Genomic DNA, 19,352 nt, shown 5'->3' on the forward strand with positions numbered 1-19,352 from the left:
GTCTTGTCATAGTCATTCCTAATTTTCAGTTATACAGACACTCACATGTGCTTTGCACTTTGGTCCATTAATGTCAACAAACTAACTGAAATACGGTTGAACAGGTATTGTCCAAGGTGTATATCCAGGCTGATAGCCCAGCGATGTTGCCCTCTATAAACTACAGTACGGTATGTCCAACAAAGTGGACTGCCTTGTTTAGTTTAGTTTAGTTTTATGTTTAAAAAGCTTGATTGAAGTCATCTGGATTAAAACACACGGTATGCTGGGTCAGCTAAACTTAGCAAACAACGATGATGATCAACTCAGCACATACTAAATATATCACATCTTGTGAAAGTAAATACAGATGTGAAAGTTAAAAAAAACAAAAACAAAAAAAACATCCACTAACTCTAACTGCTCTGCTGTTTCAGTTTGTCTGTGTCTGTTTAAGGATTTTGGTTGTGCACCTGCTGTCTTGCTGACGTCCCCGTCTTTCTCTGTGTTTTTTAGGGTTTCATCGCAATGAGGATATGAAGGCCATTGATGTGCTTCCCATCCTCAAGGAGAAGGTCGCCTTTCTCTCAGGTCAGTTACAGCATATTTCACTGATATGATGTCAGCGCTGTAGCCCACTCATTAAAACATGCTCCTCAATCAGTCATTCCTAATTGGATTTCATCTGGGGAAGATTTGAGTGTATTTAAAAAGAAAATGTCCTATGTTTTAAGTGTAAAGATCTATTTCAGAAGTGTTGTTACAAATAACAATGGGGAATTAGATTTGTTTTAGAATTCAAACTCCTCCTTTTATCTGTTTGAAGGAGTAATTGTGTCTATATTGTTGTAGAGATCTTGCAGGGCAGTGGGTTTTGTGTTATTCATGTAATCTTGTGTTTTTGTGCTGATGTGAGTCAAATTAAACAGAAGAGACAACTGTGTGAATGAAGATGAAGTCATATCGAGATCATTCAGACAAAAGTGGGGAATTCACACAGTGCAACATGAATCAGTACAATTAGTTTTATTTTACAGCATAAGTAACATCTTTTATTGTTTATTTAAGCACCTAAGGTCACGCACAGTGACGCAGTCACAAGTCGTTGTTGCTCTTGTGCTTGAAAGACATGGTAGTTTTAAAGTAGTACACATATTGTACGTCCCCTAAACGTCACAACAGTGCAGCCTGGGTATCATTTTGTTGAATACTCCAATCCCCCTCAGCGTGATTGCTACTTGTTAGGTTATTTATGTGTCCTCGCTTATTTCCCTGAACTCTGTCTGACTCGTCATGGTTCTGACCCGACCTTTACCTCATTACTGTTAACTGCACGGGTATTGCCATAATTGTAAGTGAGTCCGAGAGAGAGTTTTTCTCTGTTCATTAACAGTCAGTGTAGTTTATTGCTGCAGTCTGACTGAAAGGCTATTACCAGCCTTGTCATCGTGAGACTAATTTGACCCCTGACCCTTCAATTTGACTCAGAATAGCCATGACTAACTGCACACATATTCACAGATGGTACCCATACAAATTAGCTGCTGTCATTTCAGAAGACTGTGGCAGTCGCTTTACATCTTGTTGGCGTAATATTCTGTAAGATATGTATTCCTCCTTGAACTCTGCAGCAACAGACTATGTAGTTGAAGGGAGACAACAGTCTTTTAAAATTTAAATCTGTCTTTGTATTCATTCTGTTTAGAAAGTTCAGTGTGGAGCACTCATAATTCCCGGGTATCTGGGTTTCTGCCTAAAAACAGAGAAAAACTCCAGAGCTCGCTACGGTAGATGAGCATTGTCTACACGGCAAGTAGCTGTTATGTAATGACTCTTTTTGTCATCTCACTTGTGCTCGAAGGTGGCAGAGACAGACGAGGAGGTCCCGTTCTCACCTTTCCAGCGCGGAGCAACCACGACAGAATACGACCCGAAGACCTGCGCAGGCTCATAGCCTACCTGGCTACCATTCCCAGGTCGGAAAATGTACTCACAAATACACACACACAGGGTTTCAGTGGGGGATACAACTGTAGACATGCACACACAATCACATGCACATGTACTGACTTACACCCCCTGTTCTTGATGCTGGGTAAATTTGAAACAGACTCGTCATCTCAGCCTCTCATGCAGACACACTCACACACATCTCATCACCTTCTTTGTGTCAGACTTTCCCACCTTGCTTGGATTTAAAATGCTGAGGCATAACCTGAGGCTACAAGGAGCGGGGGTGGTTTTATTTTGGATCCTCAGTAAAAAGAAACCCCCCTCCCTCTCTTTCATTTCCTTTTAACCCTCTAGCTAACACTCCTATGTAGGCTACCATCCCTGTTTAGTAGCTCTCCCTCTCTCTGCTATTGATATGTCTGGCCAGAGTGGGTCAGTCCTGATCAAACAAAGCTGCATGGAGATTGCCACTTCTTTTTTTTTTGTTCTTTTTCAGGCTTAGAAATCTGCTGTCTTTTCCTCCCTGTTTCACTGCTTGCTGTGTTATTGTTTGGGCACAGTCTAAAAGCTGCTTCAGGAAGTACGCACTGTGTGCAGCCACAGGATATTCTTTCAGAGTTTACTCTGTAGTTCTGTGCAGGCTGATTTTCAAGTCTACAAGCACCTTTTCTTTCGCTTTTAACACTTAGCTCCGGGCTGTTCTGTTTGGAGTCAGATGTGATTAGCTCGGAGGTAAGTTTGCACTCTTGTGTCCTGCTGCTTCTGATCTCCCCTGTGCTGCAGTTTCGAGTGCTTTGCAGTCTAAAGGCGAGAGGCTGTTCAGGTCACTGCAAAAATTGGGTCCAGGTTTCTTCAGGGCTCCTTGTTGGTTGGGGGGGGGGGGGGCCTTCAGGCATAGCTGAGGCAAAATCTGGAATATTCAGAGTCTGTGTATATTGACTGTTTAGTTCACAACTTCACTTTTGTTTTATCTCGCCTCATGTAGTGTAGCTAGATTGCAATTCTTTCCAAGAAGAAACTAAAGGAGAACAAACTATAAGTCCTGCAACACAAAAAAGTGTCCCAAGGACTCTGATGTTTTGCTGTTCATCCTTTTATCTTCCACGTTACATTAGTTGTTCAGTTTTGATACTAAGCTAAATAAGACTTAAAATGTGGATAAATTAATTAAATGTTAAAAATGTATCTTTTATCTAAAGACAGACCATCTGCATATTATCCCGTACTAATAGAATTTATTGAAACTATATTTAAAGATGTAAAGACAAGTACCTCACTGTGAATCCAGACATACTGGTTATAGCTTGTGTACAAAGACTCAGCTCTTTAGGAACTGTGTGCAGAGGTTAGTCTAGAGAGGGTAGGAGATCTGACAGAGGCGACCAGCCATCCAGTTTGAGGCTGAGGAAGAATCAAATGTCGCTAACTCACACGGAGGTCAGCCTCTTCTCCTCAGCTTGATTGCTCTTTCTCCTGCCCAAATACTTCTCTGTCTTTCCCCTTTTTCTGTTGCATCTCTCTCTCTCTCTCTCTCTCTCTCTCTCTCTCTCTCTCTCTCCCCCCTTCCTTTCTCTCTCTCGCTTGCCCCCTCTCCTCTCCCCCCTCCCCACCCTGTTTCTCTCTACCCATTTGGCGGCCGATCTGTTTTCAGAGAGTGAGGTCAGAGTGAGTTAGAGCAGGAGGGCCTGCGTCTGTTTCTGTGTCCTAGCGAGACACATTGAGATTAAAGCCTTTAACACTGAGAAACAACCTTTTATGGACTTATACAGCAGCGGGACTCCTGGTAAGCAGCAGTGGAAATTTCAACGCTTGAATGTCTTAATTTTTTTTTTTTTTTCCTCCCCAGATGCTCTGGAGATTTGCGCAGGATTTTTCTTAAATTGCTTTTTTCATTTAGGCATCTTCACACTTAAAACAGACCCTGTGCAAAATAGGTTTTGTTGTTTTTCGTGATGCCGTTTTATAATGTCTCTATTTCTGTTCTGCATGGGCAGCGATGATGATATAACTTAATAGTTTGACATTGTTTTTTGTAGCTCATTCACCCTCAAATCAATCACGTCTGATTGATTTTGTCCTTTACTTGTTACCGTTCATACACTAAGCTGCCCTAATGGTTTCATGTTAGCATTATAAAATCATTTAAAAGTACTACATCCTCTCCTGTGTTAATTTGCTCGTTATCCAGGAATCTGACCTCTTTATTTATGCTTCTGCAGTGAGGAGGTGGCCAGACATGGGTTCACAGTTATTGTGGACATGCGCGGTTCTAAGTGGGACAGCATCAAGCCTCTGCTGAAGATCCTTCAGGAATCTTTCCCTTCTTGTATCCACGTCGCCCTCATCATCAAGCCAGACAATTTCTGGCAGAAGCAGAGGACCAACTTTGGCAGCTCTAAGTTTGAATTCGAGGTGGGTGACAATCTGCATGCTTAAACTACTTCTAATACTCAAAACTAATCTTTTAAACATAACTAGTCTGGGTTTTGTTGTTTTGGATTTTGTACATGAACTATTAGTATCATAGTCTTTTAGAGGCTCAAAATTATTTTATTGTTTTCCAGAAGAGATGGCGATATCCTGCTGGTAGTGCAGATTACAATATATTTCAATATATTTTAAGTCGTAGGTATTACAGTTGTAGTTAGTTTAGCATAGACACCGGTCTTAATTTATCAGGTCTAATTGGACTGCCGCTCAGTGACAGTGGCACTATTCTGTCCCGTGTGGGCATGTGGTGCTGGTATATTTAGTCCTGACCCAGTTACTATGGAAACAGGATATATAGGACATGGCGAAGCTTTTCATCCCAGCTGTAGTGACTTGAGTTTGGACAAGCCACTTGTTTTTGTTTTTTTTTTATTATTATTATGCCAAATATTTGCTGTATGTGAGTGAGGCATGATTATTACCACAAGGTTGCTGGTTTGAGTCTGTTAGACTCTGCATCTATACAGGAGAGCACTCGTGCAGACTCCAGCCCCAAACCTGAACATTCATGTTGGTATTTTCTTTGTGTTTCCTGTGCACTAGTGAACCTCAGCAGTTTCTGTTTTTATTTCCTAAGAGCTTATATCTGTGTATTTTCACCTTATTAATGATAACATGAACGCTGCTTATATTGTGTGGAGTGTTCGTTTTGGTAACACCACCTATCTAAACAGTTGATGTGAGGATCCTCTGACTCTGCACATTCTTCTCATAATCTAGGTTTAATGGTGTGAAATATTTAGACATATTTAAAGTGATGGTTCAGGTTATTTGATGTGGGGTTATGTGGGGTAATTATACATATTCAGGTTATTACCTGCAGTAGATTCGGATCGGCACCCCACCGGTTTAGAGAAGCAGCTGGGAGTACTGACACAGAAGCTGAGAGGTGAGCTGCTATGGATGCGGCCAGCCTCAAAAACATGTTTTAGCTACTTTAAAAAAATGCCCAATGGAAAAAGCTGTTTATCAGTTTAAGTGTACGCTTGATATTGAATATTTTCACTGCTTGCTGTTAAAACAGCCCTTTCCTGAACGTACAGACCAGCTGTTCAGACAGACAGAGCTAAGAGTAGGTTTGATTGATTAGTTTTGAATATGGTGATGATGATGACGATGTAAATTGTGGTGGTTTCTCTCTGTGTCTCCATTACCCTTTCTTTGTTCATTCCTGCAATCACCCTTCCTTCTCCTCTTCTGCCTCATTATTCTCTCCTCCTTTTTCATTTGTCCCACACACACCTACCCTCACCAGACGGTGATGGTCTCCTTAGAGGGTTTAACCAAGATTGTGGACCCATCCCAGCTGACCGCTGACTTCGAGGGCAGCTTGGAGTACAACCATGATGACTGGATCGAGGTTTGGATACTTCCTCTTTATTTCCTTATGCTCTTTTGAAGGCACAAAGAAGACAATGGTCTTTGACTGGAGGCTTCTGTTTGTCCATTTAAGAGGATTTTATCATTGAGTCTCGCCTTTAGCTAATACTAAATTAAACTCAATAGTATTTCCAGTTTGGAAAATGCAGGTTACTTTTAACTTTCATTTCAGGTGCGGCTCTCATTTGAGACCTTTGCCAGTGACGCAACGCGGGCTCTGGCACGCCTCGAGGAGCTACAGGAAACCTTGTCCCAGCGTGATCTACCGCGGGACCTGGAGGGGGCTCGGCGGCTCATGGAAGAACACGCTGCGTTGAAGAAAAGGGCCACTAAGGCATCAGTAGAGGAGCTGGACACACAGGGACGAAGGCTGCTCCAAAGGCTACAGTCACAGACCGCAGGAGGTGGGAGTAGTGGTGAAAGCGGGTATGGTAACCGTGCTGGTGGAGCTAGCGGCGATTCCAACGACCATCATCATGGGTTCCACACACATGCAGACGCGCACAACCTAGTGGCTAAAGTGACGGGTTTGTTGGATAAGTTGCATGGGACACGCCAGAATCTGCAGCAGCTGTGGCACATGAGGAAGCTGAAGCTGGACCAGTGCTTCCAGCTGCGACTGTTTGAACAGGACGCTGAGAAGGTCAGGGTGCTACTCTATTCTATTCTGTTCTATTCTATTTACCAATGATGATAATTACATCTGTGATTATTACCTCATCACCTTCACCTTTTTGCCCCATGGTGCTTCTATGTTAATATGTGCCAATGCTTCATTTTACTTCTTGATACTGACTCTTTCAGGCTGCACAGGAGCTAATCTGATGCGTGAGCATGCATGCATGCCAGTCTTAGTTGGGTATTTGAAAACATTACATTAATCCAGACATTTAAATCCTGAGATCAACTTTTTCATCCCCTTGTAGGCCAGATTAACAAAGCTGTGTATGTAAAAGCTTAACAGATGAGGTGAAACTTCTGGCCACTGTTGACAGAATGTTATGCACAATATCCAAATATCAATTCATGTCCACAAGTGGTTAAAAACTACCTGTGGATTGATAGTTTTAAAAGCTTTTTTGGTGATATAAGATTGAGTATGTTGTGTTTTTTTTGAGTGTGTGTGTGTGTGTGTGTGTGTGTGTGTGTGTGTGTGTGTGAACTTAAGCCCTACTCTATATTTTGATCAAATATTATTTAAGCTGTGTGTTCGAGTGGGAAACAGAGAGTAAATGAATGTGTGAGTGTGTGCCTGTGTATCGTCAGTGTTTCAGGAGAGTGTGATGTTGTGTGTCTGTAGTTATATGAAATGTGCAGAGCTGGAGGCAAATGCAGAGGCCTACTATGGAACACGGCAGAGCTGTAATTAAAGACACCTTTTCCTTACACCAAACGTGGAGAGAGAGGGAATATAGAAGGAACACACTGCCACCACACACACACACAGAGCTTGTTCTTTTGTTCCTACTTATTCCAGAGGAGATGACTTGACTTGTCATTCTCTCCCCCTGTTCCATGTGTAGATGTTCGACTGGATCATGCACAACAAGGGCCTTTTCCTCACCAGCTACACGGAGATCGGAGGGAACCACCAGCACGCTGTCGAGCTGCAGACCCAGCACAACCACTTTGCTATGAACTGCATGGTAAGACGCTGTCTTTGTCTCTGTCATGCACACACGTGCACAGAAACACACTCACAGAAAGGCAATGCAATCACAAACTATCATCATTACTGTCATTCATAGCAATAGACTAAAACCTCCCACCACTATACAACCACAACACACACACCCACACACACACACAAACGTGCATTTCCTCTTTTTCACAGCCTTTGTCTCAAACCATCCTCTCCCTTGGGCTGTGACTTGCTGCAGACTGATATTTTCTCTCCTGCCACTGCCTCCCTCATATTATTCAGCTGTTTTCCACTCTGTTCCACTCTGTCACGTCTTGTCACAGTGCTGTTCCCATAATTTACCCATATTGCCTCCGTGCCCCTCCCAAAGCTGTTTGCTGCCCTCTGCTGCTCTGCTCCGGGCCCCTCCCTGCCCTCCTATACCTTACAGTAGCATGCTGAGATCTGCTGCTGACTAATAAGTGTAACTGAGGGCATTATACTGTAGTGACCCTGCAGTCACACTGTGTTCTGCTCTGCCAGCTCTTATCGAGACCTTTAACCCCTCATGGTGTTGCTGACTGCAAAGATGCAGATTCGTCTCTCCTCTTTGTCTGCCACAAACTGCTCTCTGCCCTTGCTCTCTCACATTGTCAAATAATTGCATTCTTTTTTATTGCATTGCTGAAATGACACCATCCTTTCATCAATCCTCTGTAGTACCCCTCCTAATTACCCCCTCATAACATGTAATGGTATGTGATGCCTTTTTGGCAGATATAATTAAGCAATTAGACAACATCTGAAATTTATAAAGGATGTGCAAAGATGTAATTGACTTTGAAATGATCTAAACTTAAAAAAAAAAAAAAATCTACTGGACGCTAACAGCAAAAATGTTAAATTATAGATATTTTGCTCTCACTGTTACTATTGTTAGTTTGACAAAAGTGTGGCAAAGGGAGAGCAGGGTCCATGGCCTACATCCTCCCACTCCCAGCGTCACTGTTGTTAGGAACCATTTGCAGTGAGCAGTGTCAACATGAAGGCCCATGGGCAGCTTCAGCGATCGCCCAACAAAGAACCCATAACCCCTGAGGCAACAGTAGTAGACAGGGCAGATGGAACTGCAGTATAAACTCACACATATATTCACAGAACACACACACAAACACAAAGTTGGGTACACTCAGAGTGACCACCGCCCCCTCCACCCATTCTTCCACAGGAAACAGCATTTCCCCTTCCTCTTGCCTGCTTCGCTGGATGGAAATACATGGTGTCAGGGGTGTGTGTGTGTGTGTGTGTGTGTGTGTGTGTGTGTGTTTACGTGCGGTCATGCAGAGATACTGCCTGTGTTTTCAATACATGTGAAAATTTATGGAGAGTAAAAACAAGGTGAAACAACACAATTACACATGTTTGCCAGCCTTCAGTGAATAAACACTGGCATCACTGGTCTCAAATAAATGTGTTGCTGCATCAACATTGCTTTCTCAGTATTCTGTCAGTGAAGGTTTAAACCAAATGCTAATGGTGACTTTCTGCAGTTATGAAGTGATATGTCTCAGTAGATAAAGTTATGTTACTGCAGTGTACTCTTTGGCATGCACTTTACAAATGCAGTTTGGGAATGAAGGAGTTTCTTTATTTTGGTAACAGTGAAAGGCATTTTGTGGGCAGGCTACTATGTCGCAGTTGTGCCAGTGAACGGCTCATATCCCAGGAATTAAAGTAGGAGTACTCTACAGCAGCATTCTCCAATCTTTCTTCCTCTGAGAGCTCACATTTTGTATCAAAAACATCTGAATCTTACATCAGACGTCACATCAGTGTGAATTTTTATGTCAAAGGTCATGATTCAGTCAAACCTGAACACAGACATGACAACACAGCTGCAAATAAACGTCCATAAATCTGCTTAGAAACGTGAGAAAAAAGAGGCTCATTAGTAAGTAATCCACTTATCAGTAGGTACATCCAACAGGACATAACAAACAGGAATTTAAAATAGCTAATTCAGTTTTAGCCCATAAAAACAGGGTTCAAGTCGAAGCCCACAGCTTAACTCACTGTATCCATGGCAACATATGTCCTGTTTCTTTGAAAAGTTTAGTTTATGTCTGCTCTGTTATCCGGAAGAGTTGCTATCACTGCATGTCCCCTGCAGTGTATCTGATGTAAACAAACTTGACAGCATAACTCATCTGACTGACAACTGACAAATAAATAAGTTGTGTTGCTTAAAGTTTGTACAATGCATCCATGGTTTATACATTCTACATTGTGCTTTTAAACCACAGGGAATGCTCTATTCTCATGTGAAGTGTAAAGGAACATTATTTTGTACTGTGATAAATCCAGTTCCAACAACATAAAACATATTAAAATGTGGCTAACTACCAGTTTCTCCCACTGCTAATCTTTGCTAAATCACAATATCCAGTTAGAAGTTGTCCAAATCCATTTTATTACTCTGGCACAGCAAAAAAAACCCACAGCCAATACAGTGTGTAGCTCTCCACTACAAGTAGATTTTCTTGGCTTTCAAAAACAGGAGAAATTATTGCACTCACTTGGTTTTTTCTACCTGCCCTGTATGGAGTTAGACGTGTATATATAGTAGATGAATTGTTATAAAGCAGAAATGAATGGCAAACATGGGACACAATATATCACACCTCTACAATATATAGCAGGAAATAACCCTGAAAACATATGGCTGAAAATTCAACATTGGCTTTCATTTGTGGTAATTTCTGCTGTTACCTGAGAGTTACTTGTGCAGGTCCAGAAGAGAGGGATGCTGCAGGGCCATTACTCCAAGACCTTGTTACCCAGATGGAACAAATTCCCTTTCATTTGCTGCTGCGAAGGCAAATTAAGTTGCTGATTAAGATTATGCCAGTTTCTACCCTTAAGTTTTGCGTATATACACCTTTGTGCACACATGGCCATGCACACACAGACACACAAATCAGCAAATCTCATCCTCACCTCAAGCTCTTCATAATTCAGTATAAACAGGTCATTCCCAGTGAAACAATCTGGCAAAACAATCTGCCTCCTGGACACCAGCACTAAACAGTTTAAATCTGAGTATGTACTGAGTATGTAAAACCTATAAAAGAAATCATAAAACTTTTAGGATCTTTGTGGGTAAATAGCATTAGCAACTAGTAATAGAAGACAAAAAATGCTAAACACTAAAAATGCTAAATATCTGCACAATACAGGTTATACAAACTTCACGTGATGATACACATGATGAACTACACGTGATAATTTTAGTGCATGTTGAGCTGAAGAAAAATGGAAAACACCAAAGAACCCCGAAGGCACAGAGATGATTTGCCTTCAGTTTGTGTACAAGATATTTTCATCAAGATTAAAAAGTCCCAGTGAACACTGGAGAACCAGCTGTTGTGAAATTGATCTGTGAGAGAAAAAATCTGCCAGGGAACAGTGACTGCTATTCAAAGCTGTGGTTGTCATTGTTTAGGTGGTTTGTCCTTTTTTTACCAGGACAACTGTAAACACTGACTTTACCAAAAGATTGATCTGGCAGAACGCGTCAAACTGAACTTCAAAACCTGGAGCTGACACAAACTTAAATCCATGTTTCAGTTCATGTTCGAAGACGTGTGGTTAGGTTCGGGTTTTCCTCTTCTAGCAGGTGTAGTCCGTGTTTATCTGACGTGTGTATGGGGAAAAGTCCAAGTAGTATTTCAGTAGCAGTGTGTTTTCTCAGTAGTGAAACCTCTGAGCTCAGTTTAGTAACCTTACCCTTCCTGCCTCAAAGGACACTACTGCAGGAGCTGGTGGGAACTACAGAAAGCTATTTATTTCTCTGCTGTTTGGCCTTCAAAATAAAGTGACTGAATTTTGAACAATTGTGGAGAAAGAGGGTCAACAAACACACATCAAAACAAATGAATTCATCAGCCAGTTGTTCTCATACAGCAGGTTTACACACAGTCAGCTGACACTCACTGGTTTCTGAATGTTTGTTGTCTGAACTTATGGAAGTTGTTCATCGTGTTCTTGTCCATTCACACAGCAAGACTGACAGACTTCTGGGTCAACAGAGTTCTCCGTCTTTCTCTCACACTCTTGCCTCATGCCTGCATCAGTTTTAAATCAGGAATAACCCCCACCCCACTCTCCCACCCCCCTCTCCATCCATCAGGTTTGGATTAAGGCATTACCACTCAGTGTGTTCAAGTAGTCCAGTCTCAGTTTCTTCGTAATTGTGCAGATGGCTCAAAGGCCTTCAGGCTAATTGGTTGGGACTCCGTAACTCTGCTCTCCCTTTTTCCCCAGAGTACCCTCTTCCCCTGTTTGTGTATATGTATGTGCTGGGGGCAGGTTCTCCTGGAGGTCTTTCCGTGCATGTGTTCTTTCTAGAAATCACCATAGTTCCTGCGGTATAATAACAAAAAAGACCTATAGTAGCTTAGAGATATTTCTTCCGGTGATGTTTGATTTGTGTCTTTGTAAAGTTTATAATAGGATTACAGTAGTTCTACTGTGCACTGCTGTTCTTTTGTGTATCACAACTTACCTACTGCTGTGTATTGGAGAGCAGCTGGACTCCCTTGATTTCTCGTGTGAGCCATACTTCTAAGCACGCCACTGTCTCTATTATCCTCCAGCCAAGATCAGACTTAATCTCAAGCTTTTGATGTCCCAGTGTCAAGATTTTCCTGGATTTTGGACAGAGGGAAATGTCTCTGCTTAGTTCACACACAAAAAAAAAACTCCTACAAGCAAAAGTAAAGCCATTCAAGACAATTTCTAAACCCCAATATCAGAAAAAGACACCGTCTGAAATAATCTCAAAGCCTTAGGCTCAAACAAAACAAAACATCACTCCAGTGTCTGCAGCTTTGATGAAAACTCACAATTTGTCGTGGTGGAATCATCGCGCTTCCCAAGACCCTGCTGCTGTTTGAGGGCCGTAGCTGGTGCTAGTTCATCTGTCCTCCCCGTTGTGATTGAAACAAGCAAACTAAGAGCCATAATAGGCTCCGGGAGCAGTAATTGAATAGAATAATAACACAGTTGTTAATTAGCGTTTGCTGATCCGTGCCTATCTTCACAAAACAGCTTGGAGCCCATATATTAAAAAAGACTGAAAGATTAAGAGGCAAATGGGTTTCTTTTCATTATTCACACGGGGGTTATGCCTCCCAAGTGAGTGACTTTTTCATGTCTACAAGGCTGTGTGTGTATGTGTGTGTTTGCATGTGGGAAGGGAGGGGTGGCTCGTGACAAGGGCGCATGTATTGACTTTTATTTTTACTCTGCGCATGAACGTAATTTTGGCCAATGTATTTCACGAACATACTTTAAATGCTTTGTAAAAATGTCAGTAGTCTTGGTTGTTTGATGACACAGTTGTAGCTTCATGCATCACGGCAACCAGAATAAAACCACAACCCAAATATTAAGATTACACAGAAAAACACTGTTTATATGAGTAAGTGGTGCCTCAGCTCAGTTGTCTTTAGATTTAAACCACTGAACTTTGAATATAACATTTTTGTTAGTACACATTCACTTTGTGTCTGTATATGAAAAAACATGTTAAGGATAATGAAACAAACTGACAATTATATTAAGTATTTGACTGAATTAAAACCAATTTCTTTTGGTGCGTATTTTAATCCTTGTGGTCTTGTCTCTCCCTAAACACAGAATGTGTATGTGAACATCAATCGGATCATGTCAGTGGGGAACCGGCTCCTGGAGTCAGGCCACTATGCCTCACAGCAGATCCAGCAGATCTCAGGCCAGCTGGAGCAGGAGTGGAAGGCCTTCGCTGCGGCACTGGATGAACGCAGCACCCTGCTGGAGATGTCTGCCAGCTTCCACCAGAAAGCAGACCAGGTACAGACACGCAATGCTGACAGTCACACAGAGAATGAATTACAGCTCTGATGATGTCACCAGACGTCTTTGTCTCTGTGCTACGTGTTACAGTAAATGTGTATTCTATGTTAATTATATAGGCAAAAACACATGTATTTATCCTGCATGCATGTAAACATTTATGGCTGAACTAAATTCACTGCTGGCAACTCCACTGCTTCAAAGAACCTGCATATACAGTATTTATAAAGCTCTGCGTTCTTCAGCATGCAAACCTAGAAAAGCAGTATAATTTATAAGCACTGGGGTTGCTTTAGTCCTAATAGACCTTTTAAATGATCAATACTGCCTTCTATTGTTTTGCTTATGGCTGCAGTAACAACACATTACATTACACATTAGTCAGTTGTTGACAGCTAGTGCTTGCTCAGTGGTCTTTAATGTAGACATCTATGTAAGCAGTTGAGATTCCTTTGCTGTCAATACATAGTGTTACAGACATTCTATGTTTTTATATTATATTTGTGGCAAAATAGACTCTGCTTTTGACCGACTGAGTTGCTGTGATAGAAAGCATTCTCTAGAGATACACACACATTTCCTCCTTCTCTACTTCCTTATACAGAATGATCATAATATTCTTTATTTTATCAAAGCTTTATATAAAACCATCAATGCCTCTGTCTCTAGAAGCTTGAAATTCAAATTATAATGTATATTTTTACATTGTAATTTTATCCATTTTATAACCTCAGCTAACATCTTTTTTGGGTAAGTACTGCTTTGATATAAATGCCCCATCATGCATACATGATGAATACTGCATTGTAAATAACAAACAGTATGCAATAGTATGCATTAGTATTTACAAACCTTGTAAATGTATAGTAACAGTTTTGACAGATACATCTAAAGTTTAACAGCGGACAGCTAAACTCTGAAAAAAGACACTTAGATGTAGCATTCAAATCATTTCAGCCCATGGTTTGAGGTCATCCACAGGTCACTGCTTTATGTGCGCTATGACAGAAAACAGTATTTGTATATGTGTGGGTCTGTTCAATGCAATATTTGTGTTGTGTGTTCTGTCCGCAGTACATGAGTAAAGTGGAGCCGTGGTGTAAGGCGTGTGGTGAAGGAGAGCTGCCCTCTGAACTCCAGGATCTGGAAGACACAATCCACCATCACCAGGGATTATATGAGCACATTACCACTGCATACTCCGAGGCCAGTACACACATTGATACACACACACAGACACACACACTTGAATGCACATACGAGTGAGAATGCTAAACACACATATTCAAGTCAAACTACATTTTTACCTTTACAGGTAAGCCAGGATGGCAAGTCTCTACTGGACAAACTGCAGCGACCTTTGACCCCAGGAAGCGCTGATTCACTGATGGCATCAGCTAACTACTCCAAGGCTGTACACCACGTCCTGGACATCATCCACGAGGTGCTGCATCACCAGAGGCAGCTGGAAAACATCTGGCAGCATCGCAAAGTTCGCCTGCACCAGCGCCTACAGCTGTGTGTCTTTCAGCAGGACGTACAGCAAGTAAGCAACGCGTACAGACACACAGAGCACTACACTACAGACCTGCACATTTGTGAGCTTCAGTAGGTTGTGTTTTCACGCATGGGCTGACATGCAAACTGACACACACACGCGCACACACACACACACGTATTAAACATTACAGTAGCAACTGAGGAAAGTGCTCTGCCATCTTTCCTTGATGTCTCAATTAGCTACGCTGCACATTAAATCTTCCTATAGTTCGTTTTAGAACACAAAGCTCGACTGTTGCTCAGATCTGTCCCACCAAACATTTTTACTGGTGTTTAATTTCAGTTTGATGCTCTTGAATCTGTAAAACTTGATTTGAGGCTGGTATTGCTGTAAATGATTTTTGTCAGCAACTGTACACATGTATACAGTACCCAAAGTTAATAGAAAAAAAAAAAAGGAAACTGCTCTATTATACAAACAGTACACAAATGCTGCTACCTTAGTATATTTTGATGATAATGAAGAACAATCAAATCTTTGTTGTTTTGCAGAGGGATTTTCTGTAAGCATCCATACTGGATAGTGGGTATAATATAATATAAGAGTATAATATAATCAGCTCAGCTTCTTCAAAGCCTTTTTTCTATCTTTATGTGTGACTGTCTGAATGGCAGAGCCCTTAGATCAAAACTACTGAGTTAGTGTTTAGTGTCGTCTCTGCATTTCTACCCTTTGGGCATGAACTGTTTTCTGCCTCCTCCCTCCTCTCTCTCTCTCTCTCTCTCTCTCTTTCTTTCTTGCTGTATCTCTGCACTTCTGTCTTTCCTCTCTTTCATCCGCTCTTTCATCACTCCTTTCTTGGTAGTGGTTTCCATGGTGATGCAGTTTACTGCCACATTAAGTGTCGAGGGCATTGTGCACGTGTTCATGTGTGTTCAAATCACAATATTCTCTCTGAGACCTTGAAACCATCATGAAAATCCCCTTCATTACCCTGCATAGAAACAGATGGAATATGGCCATCTGTTTAATAGATAATAAGGTAATTATGTACAAAGATTTATAGCTAATCTCATCCACAGGGGAAATGTTTACACTTTGCACTGCTCTGGATTTCTTATCAAGTAAACCCGAATTGTCCACACTTGTGTAATTTATACAGATGGACTGCAGATGAAGAAAAATAGTTAAAAGAAAACTGGGGATGAGCAGAGGGATGAGGGACAGAGATGACATCTATAGACCACTCTAACTCTAATGATCTGAATGCAGCACTCCTAGTCAATTACACCCCCTACTGCTTGAAAATGTGTACTGCATTTTTAATACAACATATGGTTACCCTGTGCAGCTGTGCATATTTAAATATGTGTTTATACTTTGTTTGTGTTTCAAGGTGCTGGATTGGATAGAAAACCATGGCGAGGCCTTCCTCAGTAAACACACTGGTGTGGGGAAGTCTTTGCACAGAGCCAGGGCTCTGCAGAAGAGACATGAAGACTTTGAAGAGGTTGCACAGGTGAGTTCTGAAAGTAATGCATTTGAAAGTGAAAGCACAAATTTTAATTCTTTGATATCCTTTTTTCCTCTAAACATCAAATCAAAAAAAACATGCAGGTCTGACTGTTGTGTTCCATTGTATAAACATAACATCAATAAAACGTTAAATAAAGTCATATTTCAGAGGACGCAGATGCCTAAAGAAATGACTTGGATTTGACATAGCTATATTGTCATCAACCAATACAAAACTGAAATGATTTCAGTACAGCTCTTAGAAACAATAGATCAGTTACAGTAGCTGCCGTCAACTGTATGAGATACTCCACCCAACCATCCATCCATTAGCAAAACCTGCTTAACAAGAGGGACGAACCGATCCCAGCTGACATTGGGCGAGAACTGGTAGAGACTGACAACCATTCAGACACCACATTCACACCACTTTAGATTTGCTAGTTAACCTAACCTACACGTCTTTGGAGTAAACTGGAGCACCCAGAGGAAACCCATGCATGCTTCAGATTTGATCCCGGAACCCTTTTGATGGGGTGACCACTGCACCACCATGATATATGAGATGCATGAGATACTCTACTCTCATATTAAATCTACTTAATGTTAATGTTTCAGAACACCTACACCAATGCTGACAAGTTGCTCGAGGCAGCAGAGCAGCTGGCTCAGACCGGAGAGTGCGACCCAGAGGAAATTTACCAGGCTGCTCACCAGCTAGAAGATCGCATCCAGGACTTTGTGCGACGAGTTGAACAGCGTAAAGTCCTGCTGGACATGTCTGTTGCCTTCCACACACACGTCAAAGAGGTGTGTATCTCCCTCTCCTCTCCTCTCCTCTCCTTTTTTGCCTAAAGCCAAAGTCAGGTGCCAAGAAGGTAGAGGAATATCGATTTATTGATCACACTCAGAGTAAGAACCTGTCATATCTTATGGTGGTTTGCGGACTATGTCTGATAATTACAATGGCATTGTAAGGACCATATTTACTCCACTTCCACTTTTACAAGGACATGACAAAATAAATGCATCATATTTCTGTAGCAATACCTGTGGATGAAATGCTATCGCGTTTGAAGGATTGATCACAATTTATTTTTGCATTTGTCATTTTAATCTGGCCACATTTGCCTACTGTTGAGTTGTTATTGCTGTATATGTCAAATGCGTCTCATACACACAAACACACACACACACACACACACAGACACAAATAATTTTGCATTTACATCACACACTTCAGGAGCTATGATCAAAATTTTAAGTGCTTCACACATCTGCACCAAGTATTTGCTTTGTAAGTCACTGCCTTCAGCGTGAGAGAGATTCTATGTGTGTGTGTGGGTGTGTGTGGGTGGGTGTGTTTTTGGCTGTAAACGTGGGTCTTTCTTCAAAATTCTCCCAAACTCGTTTTTGCCAGTCATTACGTTCTCCCTGTGCAAACATCTGTGCTTCCTTTTCCTTCTATAGAGCACTTGTGTTGACACAAATTAAAGACAGTCTCCCTCAAACTGCCTCCTCCTTCACTGTGATGATGACAATCATGCCTTTAATTTTCTGTTGTATTATTTACCTTATTCCTTAAAAAAATAAATAAAGATCACAAACTACACAGGACAGAGTAGGAATCAAACCAACAATATACCTAAACCTACTGATCACTTCCCCAGTCCCTTAACTCCTCACTTGTTATGTTAATGTAAAAGTCATACACTGTACATCTTTGTCAGAATGAACCTCTCCACACTGACAAAGCACCGTGCTCTACATGTGTTAACACTACATCCTGTTTACATAGACTCAGGGACAGTCAGAGCCATGGTGTTATTAATGAAGCTAGTCTTTAATGTCCATATGGACTTATCTCCCTCACCCCATCTGTCAGCTCACACTGGTGCAGGTCACCGTGTGTTCTGTGTGTATGTGTGAGCTTTTGTGTGTGTGTGTGTGCGCGTGTGTGTGGGTGCCCGTATGCCACGTCCTCCTATGTGTGTATGTGTGTAGAAGTGAACGTTTCCAGCCCCTCCTGCCCATCACCTCTTCTAGTTCAGTAGAAGCCTTTGGATGCAGTCCATCATGTTGAAAGGCATCGAACAGTTTACTGTGGAGACAGAGGGGATTCATCTGCACTGATATCATGAAGCAGACACATGCAGTTACTCCAGATAAAAGGCACTATCTCTTTATTAATCTCTAGTCTAGTCTAGCCTACTAATAAATATGGCTACTGGGCTTTAATAAAAAGCACGTCATGTTTGAAAACTGCTCACTCCGTCAGGTGATTCCACTCACATATTTAGTGCCAGTGTTTACATACATGCCAGGTAATATGTAACTTCCTGTATGTTACTAAGTGGATGATGGTAACAATACCCAAAGCAGACGTGTTTGTGAGTAGGCAGTGTGGGTGTTAGACAGAGCGTACGTGCCAGGGTCTCCCTCCTGTAGCCTGGACGGTGTGCCAGGGCTTTAGTACACTGAGCCAATTCACCCAGATGGCTAATCTGTTACAAAGATGACCATTCACAAAACACCAGCTTTGAGCGGAACTGGTTGGATTTGATTTCTGTCTGTCCATGTGGCATCATCTATATCAATTCTTGCATCTGTGTTGAGCTCACAGCATTTTGTGGGTATGTCCCCCCCCCCCCCCCCCCCCACCCCCCACCCCTCCCACCCCCCACCCCCACCCACCCCCTTCCTCCAGCACGTGTCTGCTGTTAACAAAACCGCTGTTTGGCTGCCTCCTGCTGTCCTCTCTACACTGCACTTTAACTGGTCTGCCTGTTGTGTCTATCACTGTTAGCTGTGGACGTGGTTGGAGGAGCTGCAGAAGGAACTGCTGGATGATGTGTACGCAGAGTCGGTGGAAGCGGTCCAGGACCTGATCAAGCGTTTTGGCCAGCAGCAGCAGACCACCCTGCAGGCCACCGTCAATGTCATCAAGGAGGGAGAGGACCTTATACAGCAGCTCAGGTTGACATTGTTATTACATGCTAAACTGAGGTCTTGATATTG

The 19,352-nt window shown here is 41.9% G+C and overlaps 1 protein-coding gene across 5 annotated transcripts in view; it reads left to right on the forward strand.

Annotated features, from left to right (window-relative positions):
* Positions 1–19,352, forward strand: part of triob (trio Rho guanine nucleotide exchange factor b) — a 113,453-nt gene that overhangs the window by 47,312 nt on the left and 46,789 nt on the right. For 4 of the 5 annotated variants that reach the window (XR_011686654.1, XM_071468892.1, XM_071468890.1 and 1 more), the window contains 12 exons: positions 496–570; positions 1,841–1,955; positions 4,152–4,344; positions 5,678–5,782; positions 5,975–6,445; positions 7,326–7,448; positions 13,124–13,315; positions 14,393–14,524; positions 14,634–14,864; positions 16,216–16,338; positions 16,953–17,144; positions 19,141–19,310. Coding sequence is in view for 4 of the 5 variants with exons in the window: in XM_071468892.1 (XP_071324993.1) it covers positions 496–570; positions 1,841–1,955; positions 4,152–4,344; positions 5,678–5,782; positions 5,975–6,445; positions 7,326–7,448; positions 13,124–13,315; positions 14,393–14,524; positions 14,634–14,864; positions 16,216–16,338; positions 16,953–17,144; positions 19,141–19,310 (2,122 nt within the window). In the remaining variant the exon portion in view is untranslated. Of the gene's footprint in view, positions 1–495; positions 571–1,840; positions 1,956–1,981; positions 3,716–4,151; positions 4,345–5,677; positions 5,783–5,974; positions 6,446–7,325; positions 7,449–13,123; positions 13,316–14,392; positions 14,525–14,633; positions 14,865–16,215; positions 16,339–16,952; positions 17,145–19,140; positions 19,311–19,352 lie in introns of those variants that run through there. The other variant, XM_071468891.1, reaches the window with a different exon arrangement.

This window comes from Trachinotus anak, unplaced genomic scaffold, assembly GCF_046630095.1.
Source record: "Trachinotus anak isolate AG129_WGS33_773 ecotype Australia unplaced genomic scaffold, CSIRO_AGI_Tana_v1 ptg000032l, whole genome shotgun sequence".
NCBI lineage: Eukaryota > Metazoa > Chordata > Actinopteri > Carangiformes > Carangidae > Trachinotus > Trachinotus anak.